The sequence below is a fragment of the Coptis chinensis genome, chromosome 7 (genome assembly GCF_015680905.1).
Source record: "Coptis chinensis isolate HL-2020 chromosome 7, ASM1568090v1, whole genome shotgun sequence".
Lineage (NCBI taxonomy): Eukaryota > Viridiplantae > Streptophyta > Magnoliopsida > Ranunculales > Ranunculaceae > Coptis > Coptis chinensis.
Genome location: NC_141462.1, coordinates 24,821,608 through 24,842,751, shown reverse-complemented (window position 1 = coordinate 24,842,751; position 21,144 = coordinate 24,821,608). Strand labels below are relative to the sequence as shown.

Genomic DNA, 21,144 nt, shown 5'->3' with positions numbered 1-21,144 from the left:
ATTTTGAAGTTGCTAGTTGAAATGATGATAGACCCGACGTTGTGCGTACAGTGGAAAAGTCGCTTTCAAACCTGTACCTGTCTGGAGCACAACATCCCTTTTACATGGGACTTTGGGTGTAATTGTGTAATACCCATCTGGTCATCTGGAGCACAACATCCCTTCTACATATCGTAATAAAATCTCCTCGTTGTATACTTGAATGAAGTAGAAAAGAGCATCTTTCTTGATTGGAAATGTTTTTAAGGTGCTGGGTGTCCATACGCAAGTCCTTCTTAGGGAGCTACGGGGTAAAAAAACAGAACTTGGTAGGCAAGAGTGCAAGACCCTGGTTGGTCTGCGGCCCCACTTCAGAGTTTAGACTCAAATTTCGTCAAAATTTAAGGTGTCTCAAATATATGAAAAATAATCTAGATAATGTGGTATCACGCAGCAATGACAGCATGGTTGCATTTACACTTTCTTTTTCATTATTTTTTGTGCAGTACAGACAATTCTTACCGCTTAAGATTCAGACGGAGATATCCCAAGTTCCCAACAATATCAGAAATTTCGGTGACGTTATCTTGCTGGTAGAAAGGGAAACAGGAGAAACAATTTGAGATATCTCAAATAAGACTTGTTTATTCAACGTTACACAAAACATAGAAGTAAAAAAAAAAAAAACAAACAGTACACTATGATATTACTTGAGAAATTTACGAGCAAGAAGCACTTGATCGGATCATGCCAAAAATAACAACCAAATAAATGATAATAATAACATAACTAAATGTTCCTCAAGGAGTATAATATTTACTTATGGAGGTTGACCTCTACAGCAATAAACAACTTGACAGATCGGATTATGCACAATTTCATCATTCGTCAAGAGTTCTGTTCAAATTACAGGAAATTTAGAGTCAACATTTTTATACACGAGGTCACGTTTTAGCCCTTCTGTAATTCCCAAGAGTGTAGGTTAAAAGAATGCTGTACAAATAAATGGTTTACAATAGAGAAGGTCACCAACTATCAAGGTATAGAGTTTCTTTTTCAATGTGAGAGTTGATGATCCTCGCACTTGAGAAGGGCCATTCTCTGAGATCTTGACTGACCCTGCCTGTTGTTCAGGATTTCAATGTATGTCCCCAGCCGAAAACGGTCCGAACTGGTAAGAGAGAAAGGAGGGTTGAGAATGAGAGAGGGTGCTTCCACTAGAAGGAAAACTAGCAAGCGTACTGCTTTAGAGTACAGAGTTATTGCACTCTCCATATCACCCATCAGCTCGTCAACCTGCCAAAAGGAGAAATAAAGATTGAAGTGTGCAATTGACAAGGGTAAGAAGTATATTATTATTCTTGTTGCAAGATTACCAAAGAGGACTTTATGTCTTGGCATTAATTGAGAAAACCAATTGCACCATTCTTAGCACTTAAGAAAAGAAAAAATTCCTCTCAGTCACAGATAATCTTGTGTTGGATAGATAACAGTTTGAGCTTCTTGTCTTTATGACACTATTCTAATTTTCAAACAGGAATGGAAAAAATATAAGTTTTGTACTGGCAACAAAGAGAAAGTTACTCACAGCGCCATGTCTGCCCAAGCCGAGAGCAGATTGGAATATAATCTCCATAGCATCTGGCATTGCCATGCTTCCTGTGAGTATGATGAAATTATTAGTTTGTGAACACGAGAAAAGGGAAATAGAAAGGAGTCTTAAGTTAGTAATGACATAAGAAACTAAAAACCATGCTATGGCATGCCAATATGGGTCAGGGGTAAAAACCAAGAGCAGCATTTTACGGAAACAAAATGGGTCCAAGTGAAGAAAGTAACCTAACCCAAACTTTCAAACAATAGGACAACGCATATATATAAAGCATTGTGCTGATTATGATGACCTCAGTTAACTCCAATCTGACTATCTGAGGTTGTCGGGACGTCTTAGTTCCTTGTAAATGCCTGGCAACCTTCCTACTTTAACAGTTCAAATAGTAGCTTACAATAAAATACTTTTATAAGACTGAGCTAACTCTTTTTTTTCCTCCTAATGCTAACACACCACACACCAATACATGTATTGAGTGCTCTACTCATTTTGTCCATTCCAACGGTCTATTACAAACATCTCACCTGATATGTGATACACGGTTCTAACTCAGCTAGATTTTTTTTCTTTCTTTTTGGTGGTGGTGGTTGGTTGGGGCAAGTTATAATGCATGTAACACGCAAACCTTATGAAATATCAATACTTGCTCCCACTTAACACTACAAAAGTAATACTACATACCATCATTTAGCTCAAGACCCCTGGCGAGATCCTCAGCATGCCCAACTTCAAGAAGAAATTCCCTTTCAATCTGGGAGCAAACAGCTTCTGGCCCCTGAATGTCAGTGGCACTAAGACATTCTTGGACATCTAGGCTACCATGCATCTTGTCTGTGCTTCCCCTGACACGAGCGGTTTCTCTGGTCAAGCTTCCTTCAATAGCTGACGCCGCCTGTGTATGACATATATGCAATGCTTGCTTCCAAATGGAGAGAATTACCAGCTGTATTGAGAACGCTTCTAAATGCCTACCTGCTTCAATCTTTAAAAAACCAAACATAGAATTAGTAAACAAGAGCTTTTATTAATCATGGCAAGTAGACATTCTCGAGTCACTGCAAGTCATCAATTACAAAGAAAGAGAAACAAGAAACTAGCCGAAAAACGAATTGTACATGAGAATGGAGAACGGGGTACACGTGCAGGCGTTGGAATATAGATGCTAACAGCCAACCTGATTGAGTCATCCAACTTTTGTTGGACTTCTTTGTTCACTGGATATTCTTGGATACAATACATGATATGTCTAATAAGCTGATTCAGATGTAAGCCATTTGTATAGACCAAAAAGCTCCTTGTGTGCAGCCGTGCGTTCACACACAAAGTGGCGCCTTAGACAACCACCTCAAACTAGTTCCCTAGGAAATTGGCACCATGGCCCTCATATCAGTTTTTATAAAGCACTAATAGCTTGGGCGCCTTCGGAAGCCATGACGGCGCCTTTGATAACATTGCACGCGCTCGAAGACATATATTCTATGGTAGAACTTGGTGCTAATTTTATCCCCCAAGCATTAAATCCTTCACCCCTCGCTAAGGTGGGAAGCTGGGAATGGATCCAAAACTTTGGGTCCAACCTTCTCAATACACTTGTGAGTATCTACTTACCTATTCAACATGCCTTTGGTCATAGTTTGCTAGTCTTGTGATGAAGTGATTGGTTAATTTTTTTTAAGTATTGGCAACGTATAGTTGGAGCAAAATTCTAAGTTTCCTCTTTTAATATTTTTCTTATGTGAACAAAACTCCTATCATTTACTTGAAAAAAATAAAATAAAAAATAAAAAACGAAGCAAAATACAAAAAATTCAGCAATCTTATTTGATGACTATGATTTCCTAATCTTCCCTTACTCTTTTAGGTGAGGATGTTAATTGGCTGATCCCAAAAGGTAAAATTTAGAGGCCACTTCTGAGTTGTTCATATTCCAATTTAACATATATTTGCTCCTAATTGGCTCGCCCTCAATAGGTCATTTTATTTTCGTTGGTGGTGTTGATCGGTAAAGTGAAATTATAAGTTTAAAGAACACAATGTAGGGCTTGTAGGCTGAGGGAGCTGACAATTACAATAAGAAACAAAGAGAAAGAAGAAAACAGACAAAACATGTTAGGTTTTTAAAAACAGAAGCTAGCAAAACAACTCAACACTAGAGAAAGAGGGAGTAAAATGGAAGAACTAGGAGAAGAAGACGGTAGAAATAGAAGGAAAAGACGAAGCGACAGAAATAGAGAACAAGGAGACAAAAAAGGTATAAGATAAATGATTTCTGATTAATATTCAAGCTCCATTCTTGGATACGTTATTACTCTTTTATAGTCTACAACTTGCTAACAAACTACCAATAACAGTTGTACTAATACGAACTAGACACCTAGACTTCCTCGTCCTACTATAAAAACATACATATATTAACTACTTTGACTATAAACTACCAGAAGTTTGAACACCTTATTAACCATTCAATTGTTTGTCAGACTACATCAGCAACACGAGCATAAAATAAGAGAGTCTAGGATACTAATTCGAACAGAAAGTACCTTCTCATTCACTATGTCTGTGATGGCAGATGCACACTGCTGCAGTGATCTGATCCTCGTAAGAGAGTGACTGGACGGCTGCTCCAAACCATCTCCCACATCCATGGATCCCTGTGAAGTCGCTGATGGCGCAGAGCTGTGACTTTCCAAGCTTCCAAAGCCACAGGTGCTACTGATTGGTGCGCCAATAATTGGCATTGGAGCACTTACTAAACTGGTTTTACTCACAGAAGCCACAGCAGAACCATCTAACTTACAAGAAGATTGGTGTGGCCTAGATGCATTCACTGATGAAGATGACACCTCCAATGGAGGACCTGATACAAGGACATAATCCTGCTCTATGAACTCCATTGAATCCACCACTGTACACCCACAAAAATAAAGATTAAAAATAATGTTTAGTAACATGGTAGGGACCAGATCGAATATCTAGAGGTCAAGACGGTAGCTGGTTGTTTTTTACCTCTTGAAGAAGCCTTCACCGACTTTCGGCCAATTGAAATCTTGGGTTCTGTCAGTTTTACTTCTGATGGTCTATGGCGGTCAACCTTTGAACCAGTACTTTCCACTTTCTGCATGTCCGTACTATATCTGTAACCAATATAAGTGGAAGCATTAGCAGCTGTCATCTGAATTCAAATTTTATATCAAAAGAAAACCATAGATTGACCTTATTGAGGTCCTATTTGCAGGAAAGGAAGGGCTCCCTTCGGGTCCACTAGAATCATCGTCTAGAAGGAACGGGAGACAATCATCCTGAGAGCTTTCTTCTGTGTATCTCCCAAGACTTGATTCAGCAAGTGGAAATCCATCTCTACCCCTGGATGACGCCCTGTTCCTGTGTATGAAAGACCTTCTCTCGTTGATATCAATGGCAATACTAAAATGTTTGCTATGAAAGACTACAAATTTTGGGACCATCCTGTACCTTGGTGATTCTTGAGGTTGATTTGGGGAAAGAAATAGATGGTTGAAGAACTCTTCAAACGTTAGACGCTCCACTGTAGCATTAAACATGAGAGATTAGAAAAATAAGGTACATGGCCATCATAGCTTCATTACTATTAAAACATTGAAAAGGATTATGGGAAGAATTCTCAACAAACTAATGTCAAACAAATTGCGAAGTCCAAAAAAGCGGTTTCCAAAATTTTAAAGTGCAATTTATGCACGACTTCTCATTAAAGAGTCGAAGTGCCATTTTTGGTGTGATTGCCTTAGTTGTATGTGACGCTTTAGGTGGCTCAGGTTAGCACACGATCAGCCTTGAAAGATTGTCTTCTGCTTTTTCAAGCTTTATTCTATGCAGCTCACCAGTGTCACTCGTAAGGTAAACTTGAAGCCTCAATAATGGTACACTTGTTTAAGTAAATTTGTTCATATTACAAGAGGTTTCTATTTTCTTGATTTACTTATATTTTTTTTTTCTAAAAAATTTCAAACATTAATTGTTTCAAAATTAGGCTTACGCCTCAGAGGCACAATGAGGAGGCCTTCCGCCTCAAGGCTTATAGGTGTTTCTTCAAACCTTGCCATGTAGCATAGGTTCCATTGCAATAACTCCCTCTCTCTTGCACAGTTCTCACCACCCATACATACTAACAGCTACCAACCTACACTTTACATACAAGCACATATGTACACGGCTCCTTGCATCTTTGGTGCACCCAGCAAAAGCAGGGAAGCAATGTCACAAGCAAATTTTCTATTGCTTCAGTAGCAGGATCAAGGGAGTGATTGCTAAAGCATGGTCTAAATTGAAGGAGAAAAATGGAGACTTGAGCTGTTTGTCATTTCCGAAATACACTTGGAGGGTGTAAAAAAAGTAATTAAGATAGGTTTGGATTAACAAATAAGGTGTTTATTACACAGAAATGCTAGCATTCAATCCCTCATACCCTGCTAGAGACAAAATAAGTGTAAGTTGGAACCGCCTACGTATTGTTTTCTAATTTTAGCATGTTAGTTAAGAGACCTAGGTTGACTCTGTATTTTCTTGTTCTCCTTCAAGTTTACTACTCGCTAAAAAAACACCGGATCCTCTTCACCAAAAACCACCATATCTGTTTATATATTTTAACTTGTTTGCTTCCTGTCCTTTCAGTATAATCAGATAAAAAAACATCGAGAACCTATCTGTACATACTTTTCTTGCATAAATTATGTCAAACTTTTTAGCTCTCGAAATATCAATTGAAAACGTGAAAAATATAAATACTACAATTAAGGGATAGTCCAAAGATTACCTGTAAGAATCGTTTTTTTCTTTTTTTCTTTAAAGTAATTTTCTTTGCCAATGGGACCAGAAGCAAGACAGCTCACTCATTCAAAATTTGTGAATTTCAGACGCATGAAAGTGATTTGGTTGTTGTGATTTCAAAAATTTGAACAAATTTGTATTGTGTAATAGTAAAATTTAGTAGAAGGAGAAGAAGAAGGTGAGGAAGAACTACTACTTTTCAGTTAAGTTACATGGACACACCATATTCTAAAAATAATTGTGTCGGATACGTATCCACGTGTCCGTGTCGGACATGACACATGCACATACTGTATGTGATATACCTCAAATTTTAGAATTTTGCCGTGTCAGACACTTCCTGTTCTTGTCGGAGATGGACACACATACTCGTCAATGTAACGTAGCTTGTCAGGTATAGAATTTGTGAGTTAAAATCTCTTCCACTATACTTTTATGATTCTAAATAGGGAAGAACCGGCTGTCAAGGTCAACCAGTTGTGTTTTCTTGTCTCTCTAGTGGGGTAGGTGGTTCTACCCCTTTATGGGTGTATGACGCTAGCAGCGCTCTATTTCCATCATCGCTGATCCCTTCTCATAAACTAAAATTAATGGGATCTATAAATACAAGAAAAAAAAACACCTAGTCCGTGTCCGAGATGGACACGTGCCCATGTCAATGTAATTTAGCTTTTCAGGTATAGGATTTGTTTGGGTTGAAATCTCTTCCACTATACTTTTCTGATTCTGAATAGAGAAGAACCAGCTGTTAAAGTCAACCAGTTATGTTTTTTTGTCTCTCTAGTGGGGTCGGAGGCCCTTTAATGGGTGTATGACGCTAGCAAGTAGCAACCCTCTATCTCCATCATCACTGATCCCTTCTTCTCATAAACTAAAATTAATGGGATTTATAAATACTACTAAAAAAAACACGTAGTGAGAAGATAGTTTTGCTATTCTCAGGAACTGTATAAAAAACTCAACAATAAATTTTAATGAATTGAAAAAGTAACAGGGTAATACCTGGATTACGACGCAATAACTTCTGGCACAAATCAATGCAGTCAGAACTCAAATTCTTATTATCTGGAGGAAACCGCAACTCATTTGACTTCACAATGTTTTGCAGCAACTGTCAACAGGAGGCAAGAAGATTACCAGCTGATGGCAATCATGTATAACAATTACGGACAATAACATAAGAAACAGTACCTCTAGTATCACACTAAGTACCTTGATTAATAAAAAACAAAAGAAAGCAGTAAAACCTGTATTTGATTGTTCCCAGTATAAGGGGTAGTTCCAGTGACAAGCTGGAATAGGATAGCACCAACACTCCAGAGATCTGCCTGTGTATTCAGTTTAAGGTGAATGGTAGAACTTACAGAAAAAGTAGGATAAACTATCTATATAGAAACTAGAAAGGACAATATCTCACCTTTGCATCATACTTCTGGAGCTGCATAATTTCAGGAGCCATGTAGAGAGGAGAACCACACAACGTCTCTGCTAGGCCCCTCGGTTGTAGAGACCTAATATAAATAATAGTGGTACTATTTAAACATATGTAGCATCGAAACTCCAAATATTCAAAAATTTGTGCCGGATGTACAGATACTCATCCATGTAGAATACAAAACACAACCACATTGAAGATTTGAAAGTCATATACATCAATTTTAGAATTTCGCCATGTTGGATACTTTGACTACATATATTAGTTAAACAATAAAACTAGAATATGGAGAACTAACATCACTTTGTACTTTTGTAGGATATAACCACATTTAACATTTTTGAAGGAATGTGAAATAGCTAATATTAAACAGTTAAGATGATGGTTGCATCAAAGGTTCAAATTATAGAAATGATGGGAGCATGTATTATCATATAATTAGCTTCAATAGGCTACATAAGTTAGTAGGCCGCTTAAGTTGACAACAAGGGGAGCATATATTATCATATAACTAGCTTTCATCATCTACATATATTATTCAAGTCCACCAAAATTCTTTTCCTAAATAGAAGACAATGAGAAGGCTATCATTCAAAAATTTCATAATGAGGCTGGATCTTGAACATGTAAAATACCAAGAAGGATCAAGGAACACAAATTTCTATTGTCTTCCGACCATTTTATCCATCATCTCTGCTCCACTTGGTAAAAGTACTCCGCCAATAGCCTAATATTTTCATAATATTTCTTCTCAAAAGAAATTTTGCTTTTGTGATTCAATTTCCATGTTTTCAATGCTGATAAAGCTAGAGGATAAGAATTAATTAAAGGGTCAATTTTGGGTTGACTGTGTTTTTTGTGTTTGGGGGGGGTGGTTGGTCTTAATTAAATTTCAGAAAGTGTAATTGTCCCGATAGGTGATGCATTAAGTGAAAGCTGAATGTTTGACCATGCACAGTTCAGACCACTAAGGCTTAGATGGAGCGTGCATGTTGTTGTCTGACAGTCTGAGGGTACCTAATAAGTACGATTAGACCACAGAGGAGATGGATTGCAGTGATTACTTAATGAGTAATCAAAAGCTATGGCTTTGGATTAAATAAGGGTAGATGACTCCGCTTGGTCCAAACACGTTAGGACAACTAATTGTTGGTTTGGCCTCGAGAAAGTCTATATTCTGAAGAAAAAAGCATTAATAACTTGAACTTAACTCCCAAGTCTTTAAATTGCTCTTCCCCAAATCAGTTTGAAATTTGAAGTCATCTTTCCTCCTAGTAATAGACTTCGAAAACTTCCATTACCTCCATAAGTGACATCTTTTCACTAACAGAAAACTACATAAAATACTTATTCCCTTCACAGGGAAAATCTTGTCTTCAAATATTTTAATGCAAGCTATAAAGGTAAAATATTTTAGTGTCATCCAATACCCTTAGTGAAAAAATTGGTCTATCCAAATTGTTGATCAATATAATAAAAAAAAAGTAGGCGTGGAGCACCATCCCGTTGTTTCCGAAGCATTCATGCAGGAAAATAGAGAAAATAACAGATAGTTCAACTTCCGTAACCACCAGATATATCTCACCTTGCAAAGCCAAAATCAGCAATTTTCAGTACGGAATGGTCGTCATTTGCTGAGAGGAGAAGGTTCTGTTAAGAAATGATAGACATCAGATAACTTGCACTTTCCATCTGCATATGATAAAAATATGAATCTTATGTAATTGCCACAATGCCCCACTCCATCACTAGAACTCCCATCTACCACAATCAGATGAAATTAAAATGAAACATTTTCACCATGGGGCTAGGAGGAAGACACATCTTAAACAACTATTAATATCCACAGCGTGCATCATGCACTAGTGATAGAATGTTAAACTAAAAGCCATGACACGTGAGGGTTGCTCTATATCAACGAATACACAAATGCATTAAATTAGCATCCACTATAGCATATTAATTTCATACTTCACTCTTCACTATTTTATCAGGAATTGCCTCCCACCAAGCATTGTTAGCAGTTCAATCCAGATGGTTCAATGAGATTGATTGAAAATTTGACACTTGTATCTTTATCACTACAGAAGCATGTCTCTCTCTCGCAGCTTCCAGCTCAGTTTCTTCATCTAGGGAATGGTAGGTTGTAGATAAAAAAAGAGAGCTGGTCATGATTTGCCAGGCAAATAGTTCACAAGTTCATCCTACGCTTTTGTGCCCCTACTGAAGTCGCAGACAACATACTTTGTCCATCTGAAGCACCTGACTCCAAATTAGCTATCTAGAGATGTAGTTTACATCTATCCCTTTTCAGCCTTTTCTAGTCTCATCAAACAGTACAGTATCCACAAAATACATAAACCAAGAGGCTCCCTTACGGCCCTATGGGCAGAAGAGATCCTTCTTAATATACTAGGGGCCAATTAATCCCTCAGTCCCGAAAGGAATCCCAAGCACTGTCTATCCTGTCTTTCAGATATTAATCAAAATTGGCCTTACTAGAGAAGCTGATATATTTCATATAAACATATAGCTATATGCCATAGCTCATTATAACTTTTAGCCAGCCGACAACTTATTCTACCCATCTTACTGTCTCAACTTAAAATGGGATCTAAATGAATGAAGTTTAATCTTTTTTTAACCAGTGGACATTGAAGCTTCTGAAAACAGAGCTAATGATTTCACTTAGAAGACACATAAAACGACTATCAGATATTATCCTGATCCAGACATCCAGTTTGCTATAAAATTAAGATGTTGGGACATGGTACTAGATCAATTTAGATCAGGAAGGGCTTGAATTTTGATGTAGAAGAAAAATAAGAACCTGAGGTTTGAGATCTCTGTGTATGAGATTGTTTTCACGAAGAATTAGCAGACCAGCAGCTGTAGAAGAAACAAGAAACCAATCAAAGAAGAATCCTAGAAAGAAAGATGAGTTGGAAAATTTTACCTAACTGTAGCATGAAGTGCTTGGCAGTAGCTTCCGGGACTTTTCCATGACGCTGAATATATACTGATAGATCCCCTCCTCTGCAGTACTCCAACACCAGATGTATTCTTCCAGGAACCTATTAAAGTAAATGCATTAGATTCTATCAAATAAATTAGGTCATAAATACAAGAATAAACGAGGGACCTGAATGATATCGTGTAAACGTATGATATTGGGATGATTAATCTTCCTTAAAATAACAATTTCAGACATGAGACTCTCTTGTAATTTTTTACTCAATCGTTCCATAACAATCTCCTTAATCGCTACTTCCATTCCATGTACTCTGTGTCTCGCATGCCACACAACTGAAAATGATCCCGATCCAATTTGTCTGCCTACTATATAATCTCCTACGACTCTTGCTCCTCCTCCTCCTCCTCCTCTACTACTACTACTCGTCGATGCCATCGCCAACCCTATTTTTTTTTTTTTTTTTTTTTTTTTTTTTTTTAAATACTAAACTTTGAGCGATGGATAAGACGGGGGCAATAATTGAGTGTTTTCTTTTGAAATAAATATGGCGGAATTTCGGTAAACAAGAAATATCGATGACTCTGTTTGGTGCCGTCTTATTAACACAAATTGTCAAACTTGTTCACATAATTTGACAATTTGAGATGCTCTTACTTTGATTAACGAAAAAAGAAAGATGCTCTTAGTGATTAGACTCAGGGCCGGCTTTGAGGGTGTGCAAGAACACGATTTACTCTTACACATTCGCTTTACTCCCTGTTTTTTGCAATCACCGTATCTAATAGAAATTATTATCTCTAACTAACATTAATATCTCTTAGAGCATTTCTAGGCCGTAGTATCACCTTTAAATTTGCTTCTAAAACTCGGAATTTTGCAGAAATCCAACTCTAAGTGAAAGCAAATCCGGTAGTATCACATGTCTAGCCGCATCCGTAGATGTAAATTTGGGATTTCGGATGCGGATGCTGGGAATTTTCTTTTTACTTTTTAAACTTAGTGTAACATTCGCGCGACAGTGAGAATGTCACATGAGTTTTTTTCTTTATATTTTTCAACTTGGGGCGACAGTACCAATGGCGCGGGGGTGAAATTTTCGACCACCTAGAATTGGTCAGATTTTGAGGAAAGTTTTATTAAATTTCGGAGGCAAATCTACCTGTGATACTACCACCACCTAGAGATGCTCTTATCTCTACTTCTCTATTTAAATAAAATTACTCAAAAGGGAGAAGAAAAACAAAACCCACATTTACTCTCTTTCATAATCTCCATCTCTTTTCTAATCTCATACACAGGCCTTAGACTACATAGAGGAAGCAGGTTGGTGTACTGGTATATCAAAAATTATATGAGGCAATAAAACTGAGTATTTTCATTCAAAATCAATATAAAATGTTTTCGTAAATATGAAAATATTGACAATTTCAACAAAATAACACAAGCTCAAAACTCTAATAATGGAGAAGATTTTTTTTTTTCTTTGGTGTTGCATTCTTCTCTCCATCTTTCCAAATATCTCGGCACACAGGATATGGTGAAATTCTGGACACCTCACTTTTTCCAGGTATAGATCCATATCCGATTTTCTTAAACTCATTTCTCATAATCCACCACCACCAATAACCATTTTTGCACTACATGATTCTTCAATAATCATGGTGTACGTTTTCAAATAGACACTCGATCTTGTTATACTACTTTGTAATTCTTATGAATATCTTATATTGATTAGTTATTATTTTTCTCTTTCTACTGATTCATTTTTTCAGTAAAGTTGTTTTTTTTTTAATAGAACCATGGCATTAATTAATATAGCAAAAAACTGATACAACTCAATTTGGACTCGGCAAAAGCTTGCCCTTACATTCATAAGGATAGATCCCTTACAAAGCAGTTGGATGTTTGACTTAGCTGAAGCAGCCATAAGATGGGCATGCTGAAGCAAACTTCTAGGACATAAGACAAACTTGCAAAAAACAAAAGACTCAGAGAGTTTTGATCTCCTCTACAAGACTCGACATATGCCATGAGACAGTTAAAGAAACACTAGCCAAACTCCTTAACAAGTGCTTTAAGAGCCTTATAGTTGGCATCAACCACAAGATTGTTCCTATCCAACCATATAAAGTAAGTAGTAGTAGCTAAGAGAGGAGATTTGCAACACTTTGATCTTTACTGGTACTATCAGAAATGATCTTATTTAGCACATCATTAATCCAAAAGTTATGAGACCATTCAGAGAATCTAATTGCTAAAGGAGAAGCAAAACCAAACTATGGTAATATGAGGACAGCTAAACAGAGCATGTTCAATGGACTCCACCATAGTACAAAATATCCCGATATATCGTGATATTTGGGGATATCTATCCATATTTCAGAAAAAGATATATAAATATCACAATATGTTTAGAGAGCATGTTCAATGGACTCCACCATATTACAAAACAAGTATCAAATCGTATAACGATCATTGATAGATCGATAGTTAGTATGGTTTTTTTGGATTCTAATTGTAAATCATAATTGTAATTATATAGGAGAGACTCATCTATTTATTTTTTAAAAACAAAATAGGAGATAATTATGTTATTTAAGTAATATTAGGGAGATTCTTTTAAATTATCAATAATAAAATAGTACTTGTTTTAATTTCAATGTGGGAAATGGGGGTAATTATTTAATTTAAGTGACATTAGATAGGTGTTTCTAAATTATTAATACACAAAAAGCCTTTTTCAAATTATATTAATAAAAGTAGAACTTATTCTAAATTTAGTGAGGGATAAATTGAATGAGGGAGGTGTTTCTAAATTAAGTAAATAAGGAGATTTAAATTAGCCTACTCGATACTGGAGAGGGGTTACTCAAAACCCGGCTATCATATAGTGTAGAGATATCCCGATATATCGTGATATTTGGGGATATCTATCCATATTTCAGAAAAAGATATATAAATATCACAATATGTTTAGAGATATATACGACTACAAATATCAGTGATATTTCGATAATATTTGTGATATTTGTAATATTTAGAGATATTTTGCGATATTTTGTATATATAATAATTTTATTTAATATTTACCATTATATTTCAAATAAATATAAATAATGTATCATGATATATCAAGAAATATCCACAATATCCACGATATTTGCATGTGAAACAATGTCAAATATCTCCAAAAAGAGGGATATATCCACGATACATATCCAGAAATTGAATATCGATAAATACCCATATCCTGATATTTTGTACTATGGACTCCACAGTAGTATGACAACGTGGACACACTTCAGAAAGGGCAACAATGCCTATCATAAAGTATTTTCCTGGTGGGAAGGATATTATTCATGACCTTCTCACAGGAAGAACTTAATTCTAAACAGAATATTGAGCTTCCAAACCATAGTCCAAGTACTCTTAACAAAGTTGAACCTAGGTCTAACATCCTCAGATTGCAAGTTGCGCACAAACCAATTGTAGGCAGACTTTACAGAGAACTTACCATTTTTTTTTTCTAATGACCAAAACATTTTGGAAGACATATTAGGAGAATGAATACGAGTTTTAAGAATCTCCTGTTGATCAACTTCAATAAACATAGAACGGATAAGATTAACATTCCAAGAGTGAGTATCTTGGTCAATGAGGTCAGATACAAACCTGACATGATGCAGCACATTTGGTCTAGGACCAATAGGCTTTTTGAAAAGGGTGGAAGGGATCCAATTGTCTTCCCAAATATCAATACCTTGGCCATTAGTGATAATTAAACCAGCAAGGTATCAATGCGATATCATTTCTAACCTTAATGACATTCCTCCACCAAGAAGAAGCAGACTTGGAAAGCTTGGTTTTAAGAAAAGGGACATTTTTAAAATATTTAGCTTTTAGTAATTTGACCCAAAATAGATCGGGCTCAGTAATCAACTGCCAACATAACTTAGCTAAAAGAGCTTTGTTCTAGGAATACGAATGCTTAAACCCTGCCCTTCCTAAGCTTTTTTTGCTGCATCAAGCAATCTAATTTAAAAGATGCAACTTATTCGAGCCTTGATCCTTATGCCCCAACCAAAAATTGGCATTTAACATATCAAGTTGATGACAAAGGGATTTTGGCAGCAGATGAGTTTGCATAGTGTAAATTGGAATGGCAGAGACTACACTTTGGACAAGGGTTCTTCTACCCGCCATAGAAAGTAACTTGTTATTCCAGGAGCTTATATGATTAAGAACATTATGCATGATTATAGAAGTACTAACCAAGTTAGGCTTAGCAGGATTAAAATTTATATCTAGATAAGTATTATGACTATTAGATAAATGAATTTTCATAATTCTAAAGATAAGTTTCCTATGTCTATGATGCAGGGGGGGCCTAGGAGAGTTCTTACCGTGGGCCAAATTTCACTTTTATTTGGGTTTGGGCCTAACTCAGACCAGTGTTAGTGTATAGTATTGGTTTGAGCATCGAGGGCCCTAATTTTGGACCAAAGTCAGGGGGCCCCAGCCACCTGCTTGTCTTGCCTGTGCTCAGGGGCGGCACTGCTATGATGAAGATTATGATTGAAGAGAATGGAAGATTTATTGAAATTAACTTTTTTTTGGTAAATTATTGAAAATTAACTGACTGTCTAGATAAATTGCAAAAATGGTTAATACATTCCAAAACATGATGAGCCTCTGTTATATTAGCTCGCATAAAAATGAAGCAATCATTACCAAACAGAAGGTGAGTAATAGGAATAGATGACCTAGAAATATTGATGCCATGAATTTTTCTAGATGAAAGAAGATTAGATATAAGTCTAGAAAAAAATTCAGTACATATAATAAAGATAAATGGGGATAAAGGATCACCCTGCCTAATCCCCCTAGAAGCATGAAACTTACCATAAGGTGAACCATTAAGGTAGATGGAGAAAGAATAAGTCGTCAAACAAGTACTTATCCAATTAATCCATTTAGAGCAAAAACCAAACTGTTTTAAAACTTGGAAAATGAACGACCACTCAAGCTGATCAAAGGCTTTGTGCATGTCAAACTTAATAGTCATACAACCATGAATACCTTTTTTCTTTTTGAGCTTATGTAAGACCTCTTGAATTAAGGACAATGATATTATCTGTAATCTGCCTGTTTTGAACAAACGCAGATTGCATAGGGGACACTAGTTTGCTTAAGAAAGGTTTTAAATTATTTGTTAAAATTTTAGAAATAATCCTATATTAGATATTATATAGACTTATAGGTCTAAAGTTCTTAGCCTCATTTGGATTTGGAACTTTAGGTATTATAGAGATATTATAAAACTAGGGGGAAACAATTATTCTCAAAGAAGTTACTAATAACTGAAAACAAATTAGTTTTAATAAGGTCCCAATTATCTTGGTAGAAAAGGGGGTGAACCATCAGTCGGGGGCTTTGCATGGTTCCATGGCAAACAAAGCATCATGTATCTCATTTAAAGAAACAGAAGCAGTTAGCAAATCATTATCAAACTCAGAAATAAGACAATCAATAAAAGAAATATGATAAGGTAACTAAGGGTTAGAAGTAGAAAACAATTGTTCAAAAAAAGAAATTATATGATTACATATATCTTGCCTATTCTGAAACCAATTATCATTATTATCATCTTTGATTATTAAAATTGTATTCTATCTACGTCAGGAGTTAGTAGCATTGTGAAAATACTTTGTGTTATTGTCACCCAATGCAAATTTAAGATATCTAGATTTGTCCCACCAAAAGGCTTTCTGTCTTTAGTTAATCTCTCGTATACGACTCTTAATGTCATATTCTAAAGTTATAGTATCGTAAGTTGCACATGACTGAGAGTTAGCAGTAATTGTTGGACTTCATTGTCTAGACGCTTGAAATGGTTTTTATTCCAACTCAGAAGGCTAGAACGAATAGAGTTAAGGTTGTTAACAAATTCTTGTGGTTGATGTGGGTTTATCTGAGACTAGTTGTGTGCAACAACTTCTTTATAAGAAGGGTCAAGAGTCCATGCAGATTGGAAATAGAAAGGTTTGTGAATTTTGCCTTGCATAGGATTATAATCGAAAATAATTAAACTGTGATCAGAGTGGATAATGGGTAAGTTAAAAACTGTTACATTGGAAAAGCAGATTCATTTAGAAAAACTTTATCCAATCGTTATTTAGTTAATTCAAGCAGCCGTATATTGTTAGTCCAAGTATAGGTTACACCCGTTGAACCTAGGTCTAAAAGAGATGCATCATTAATAAAATTTTCAAATTCGCGGGAAGATTTAGTAGTGTTGAAAGGTTTTCGTTCAAAAAAATTCCCATGCATGTTGTAGCTCATTGAAATCCCCCACAAGCATCCAATCACCTAAAAGTTGGGATTGTTGATTTTCAAATGATTCCAAAAGAAATATATGTCCTTTGTTTTAGGGGTCGGGAGCATATATATAAAGGACACAACAAGACTTTGAGTTGTATTAGGGGGAGTAATTTCAGTATGAATGATGTTTTGTGATGAAAAAAGAATTTTGAAGTACGTTGATATTAGAGTTCCACAGTAGCCATAAACCGCCACTTAAACCAATGGACAATAGAATGAAATGTTGAGAAAAAGGAAGTGAAGAGATACAATGTTGACTGTCTTTTAGATTTGCTTTAGTTTTCATAAGGAAACAAGCGTCAAGTTTGTGAACATTATGTTGTTATTTGATATGGGTACTTGTAGTGGGTTTTTTGCTGCCTCTACAATTCCAAGAAGCAATTTTTATGGATGGTGAGGAGGTGGCCATGTAGAATAACCACTAGAACTAAAGTTAGGATCTAAAAATAGAGGGGAGAGAGAGGGTATAGATAATTGGACAGTAAAAACTAAAAATAGAAAGATGCAAGGATGTATGATAGGGGTGTAAATGTAAAAACTGAGTTGTATTGTATACCTGATGATTGGTGGGGTGTTCTTAAAATACCTCACTTAAGGACACATGCGACTAGCAGAGACCATCCAGCAGCTTGGCTAGTCAAGGCCTTTTTGGTTACACACTTACAGAAGGGTTATGAGGGAGGGAGAACTTTATTTCGACATTTAGAGTTGTTTGTTGTGTCAGGAATACCCTTTAGTATAAAAGAATTATGGAAAAAAATGAGGTCAACTAACAAAATTATTGACTTTACATGGCAAAACGATATAGAAAAAAAAAATTGATGGGAAAGATGGATTATATTGTCGCGTTGTACTTGAATTGTTGCTTAGGTGGGTCTCTATTGCTATATATATACCTAATTGCGGTTAACATTCAACTAGAGACGTGTCTTTTTAGGGTTGAAATCTCCATGTATGGGTAGCTAAGTTTGAAGAGTGTCAAAACCTCTCTAAAAGTATTGCTATAAGGAAACAAACTGGTCGACGTTGGTTGGGTTCTCCATTTCCATCATCAATTTCAATGTTTGAAATTGTTCCAACAATTGATTCTCGATAAATCTTTCAATGAGTTCCCTTACCAATTTATACTATTTTCACCGTAAAATAAGCTACCTTAACATAGATCAAATTAGTTGTGTCATAAATCTTAATCATTTTCAGGAAGGAAAAAAAATTAAATAAGAGTAATAAGAGGGAGAGAATAGAGGACATATACAAGTTGTTCATTCGTCTTTATTTTGGGGTATGCATCTCAGGGCCGACCTTGAGATTGTATGGGCCTAATGTAGACTTTTATAAGTGATAAATTGTTATGGCAAAAAAAAAGGCTGCAAGTCCCAAAGAAATGAATCGTCGCGGGTATGGACAATGACATGAGGACAAACCAAAACCTCACATAAGTAGACAAGATATGTAAAATGCATACATAGGATCTCGCCTTTTCTTTCGGTGTTGTGTGGGTTGAAATCCTTTTTTTTTTTGTGAAGTAGAACAAGGTGGTGAGTGTGGCAGCAAGGTTTAATTCATATAAGGCTTTCAAGAAAGGGTTTGGGATAAGATCAAAGAAACAATCTAGACAAAAGGCTAGGATGTTAAAGACCACATTCAAGAATGAAATGATGATCGCTTTTTTTATGAGCAGCAACATTCCTTAAGAAAATTTTGAGATACCTAGATGCATGTGTAAGCAACAAAAGAAGAGGCAAAAATGATATGTGCTCATTGTAAACAATGTATGTAAAAGCCATATAAAATTTTGCACATATATTAGAAAGGCTACACTATGATTAAACAAGATAAAACTAATCAGTTTTTCATTTGGTAATAAGGTTTCCAACAACCCTATCTACGCATTATACTTGTTTATTAAATCATAATGTGTCCACTATCCTAAATTAGACACGGTAACACACAAAGGTGCTATATAAGTCTACCTTACCAATTAAACAACAAAACCCAAACCAATTATGGAAATTGTACATTAAACAAGAAATTTACTACAAAAAATCTTCACATATTGCTATACATAACAAATTCTATTAAATTAAACAAAAAATCTATTTAGACTCCCTTAGTAACTCCATAGGGACTCCATATCTTAAGTGACATCCAAATTATATTTATCTTTCCAATAATAAAAAAATAATAAAAATAGAAACAAAAAAATAACTAATAACTTACCCAATTAAATAACTAACACCCGAAATAATAACAAATAAATAACAAAAATGTTTCCTATATTTCCACAAACAAATTAAACAAAATAAAAAATAATATTAAAAAAAATAAAAAAATAAAACCCCCCCAACACACTAAAAAAAGTTTGGCGCCCAAAAAATTCACTTTCGTCATTCTCAATCCCCTCACTTTCTTTCCTGTCACATAATTCTATTTTTTTTTTATCACTTTAGTTTACATTAATTTTGAATGGAGAAAAAAAAATCATATGATTATCTATCTATTGACTTAAACAAATGTTTGGATGATTATGTAAATCTTTTTTTGGAAGTTAATAAAGTTTATTTTTCTTTATTTTCTTTATTTATTTTCTTTCTTTCTTTAGTTGAATTGTTTGTGGAAATATAGTTATTTTTTTTATTTGTTATTTTGGTTTTAGTCATTTAATTGGTATTGATTTATTTATATGTTTGCTTTTTGAATTTTGAAAAGAGAATAAGATTTTGATGCCACGTAGGAAATGGAGTCCCAAAGGAGTTATTTTTTTTTTTCAATAAATCCACATTTCATTAATTAAAAAGATAGTACCTTACAGAGCAGACAACTAGCAAAAATACATGAAAGAAACATTAGTAAATCAACTACAAGAAAAAACACAACATCCAAGTATATATGTTTGAGATATAATTCTCTTGCATCGACCTCCTGATGTTAGCACTTTTGCGGGGTAAAGATTTGAAGTTTTTTTATCCGTTTTCGTACCAACACTCAAGTTCCTTACTCACGTTCTTCGTGTGTATTGTTAGAGTAAGGGTTCATTCCAACTTAAGACAAATATTACATTACAATTAGAATTGTTCAAAGAAAACTAGTGAGAAAGATTTTTTTTATGATTGAGTTATACTAAAACTACTTAGCTTACTTTTAGATTCTTAAATTAAGGTTAAGTAAACATGCACCACTAAAAAAAAAAAAAATGGATAGATAGAAAGGGGTGGGGAGTTAAATCCACTCATGTGAAGACAAATTTCTATTGATTGAATCTAGTTTATTGCATCTTTAATCTTTCTTAGAATTCATAGACAAATCTTAATATAAAGATTAGAGTTTTGATCCCTAACAATATAACTCATCTCTAAGACCATATTGCTAGCATGAGAAACAAAAGCAATGACTTATCTCTAAGAAATCACCTAAATTCCTAACTAGACTTTACACCAACTACCATTTTGGGATAGGATATAAAGTCTAGTTTATTTGTCCTAAACAAATAACTAGAATTCAATAACAAAAGTTATTCCTCACATGAGCTTCATTAACCTTCCACAAAAGAAGGTTTTAGCTCATGTGTTATGCTATTATGAAAGAGCAAGAAGAAGAATAAGAGAAGAAACTAACTTTGCCGTAAGGAAATATAAATTTAATTTAGAAAAACATAAGTATTGCCACTATTAAAACTATTACAAAAGCTTAACATAAAACAAGCAAAAGAAAAAAATACAAGACAAGGCATGAATGCTCTCATTTTCCAATTTATTATATATGAGAGCATTCTCTCTTCCATCCTACGTGAAGCCACCTCCCACATTAAATTCCATCATATCTAAAACTAAATCAAGACAAAATAATCACTATTACAAGAATCCAAAGTCAAGTCTTGCTAATTAATGAGATGCAAGGTGTCATGTGGTGTCAATTATTTGTTGACTTGTGAGCTTGACTTGGGACATGATGACTCATCCA

General features: G+C 35.1%; 1 protein-coding gene across 5 annotated transcripts; it reads right to left on the bottom strand.

Annotated features, from left to right (window-relative positions):
• Nucleotides 1-736: 736 nt before the first annotated feature.
• On the bottom strand, nt 737-11,602 carry LOC147486754 (serine/threonine-protein kinase ATG1c-like). 5 transcript variants are annotated; one of them, XR_015200655.1, is made up of 15 exons: nt 10,972-11,312; nt 10,786-10,903; nt 10,660-10,718; nt 9,415-9,479; nt 7,812-7,905; nt 7,642-7,722; nt 7,397-7,505; nt 5,063-5,135; nt 4,805-4,972; nt 4,598-4,725; nt 4,132-4,496; nt 2,273-2,573; nt 1,568-1,638; nt 1,356-1,413; nt 737-1,275 (listed from the first exon to the last, which is right to left on the bottom strand). XR_015200655.1 is itself a non-coding variant. In XM_086569679.1 (14 exons), exons 1-14 carry the CDS (start codon nt 11,236-11,238, stop codon nt 1,036-1,038), a joined length of 2,139 nt encoding a protein of 712 aa, XP_086425805.1. In that variant the 5' UTR covers nt 11,239-11,602; the 3' UTR covers nt 737-1,035. The 5 variants fall into 5 exon arrangements, 3 of the variants coding, with proteins under 3 accessions (XP_086425805.1, XP_086425804.1, XP_086425806.1); XR_015200656.1 differs by having other exon boundaries at nt 4,805-4,966; nt 10,972-11,297; XM_086569679.1 differs by lacking the exon at nt 1,356-1,413 and having other exon boundaries at nt 10,972-11,602.
• Between the last annotated feature and the right edge of the window lie 9,542 nt (nt 11,603-21,144).

Excerpts from the sequence above, each read along its gene's own strand:
- LOC147486754 (XM_086569678.1), bottom strand. The coding sequence starts at position 11,238 with ATGGCATCGACGAGTAGTAGTAGTAGAGGAGGAGGAGGAGGAGGAGCA. Across the intron at positions 5,136-7,396 it reads GTTATTGCGTCGTAATCCAG|TGGAGCGTCTAACGTTTGAA; the intron begins GTATTACCCTGT and ends TTAATGCTACAG. Across the intron at positions 1,639-2,272 it reads GGGTCTTGAGCTAAATGATG|GAAGCATGGCAATGCCAGAT; the intron begins GTATGTAGTATT and ends TCATACTCACAG.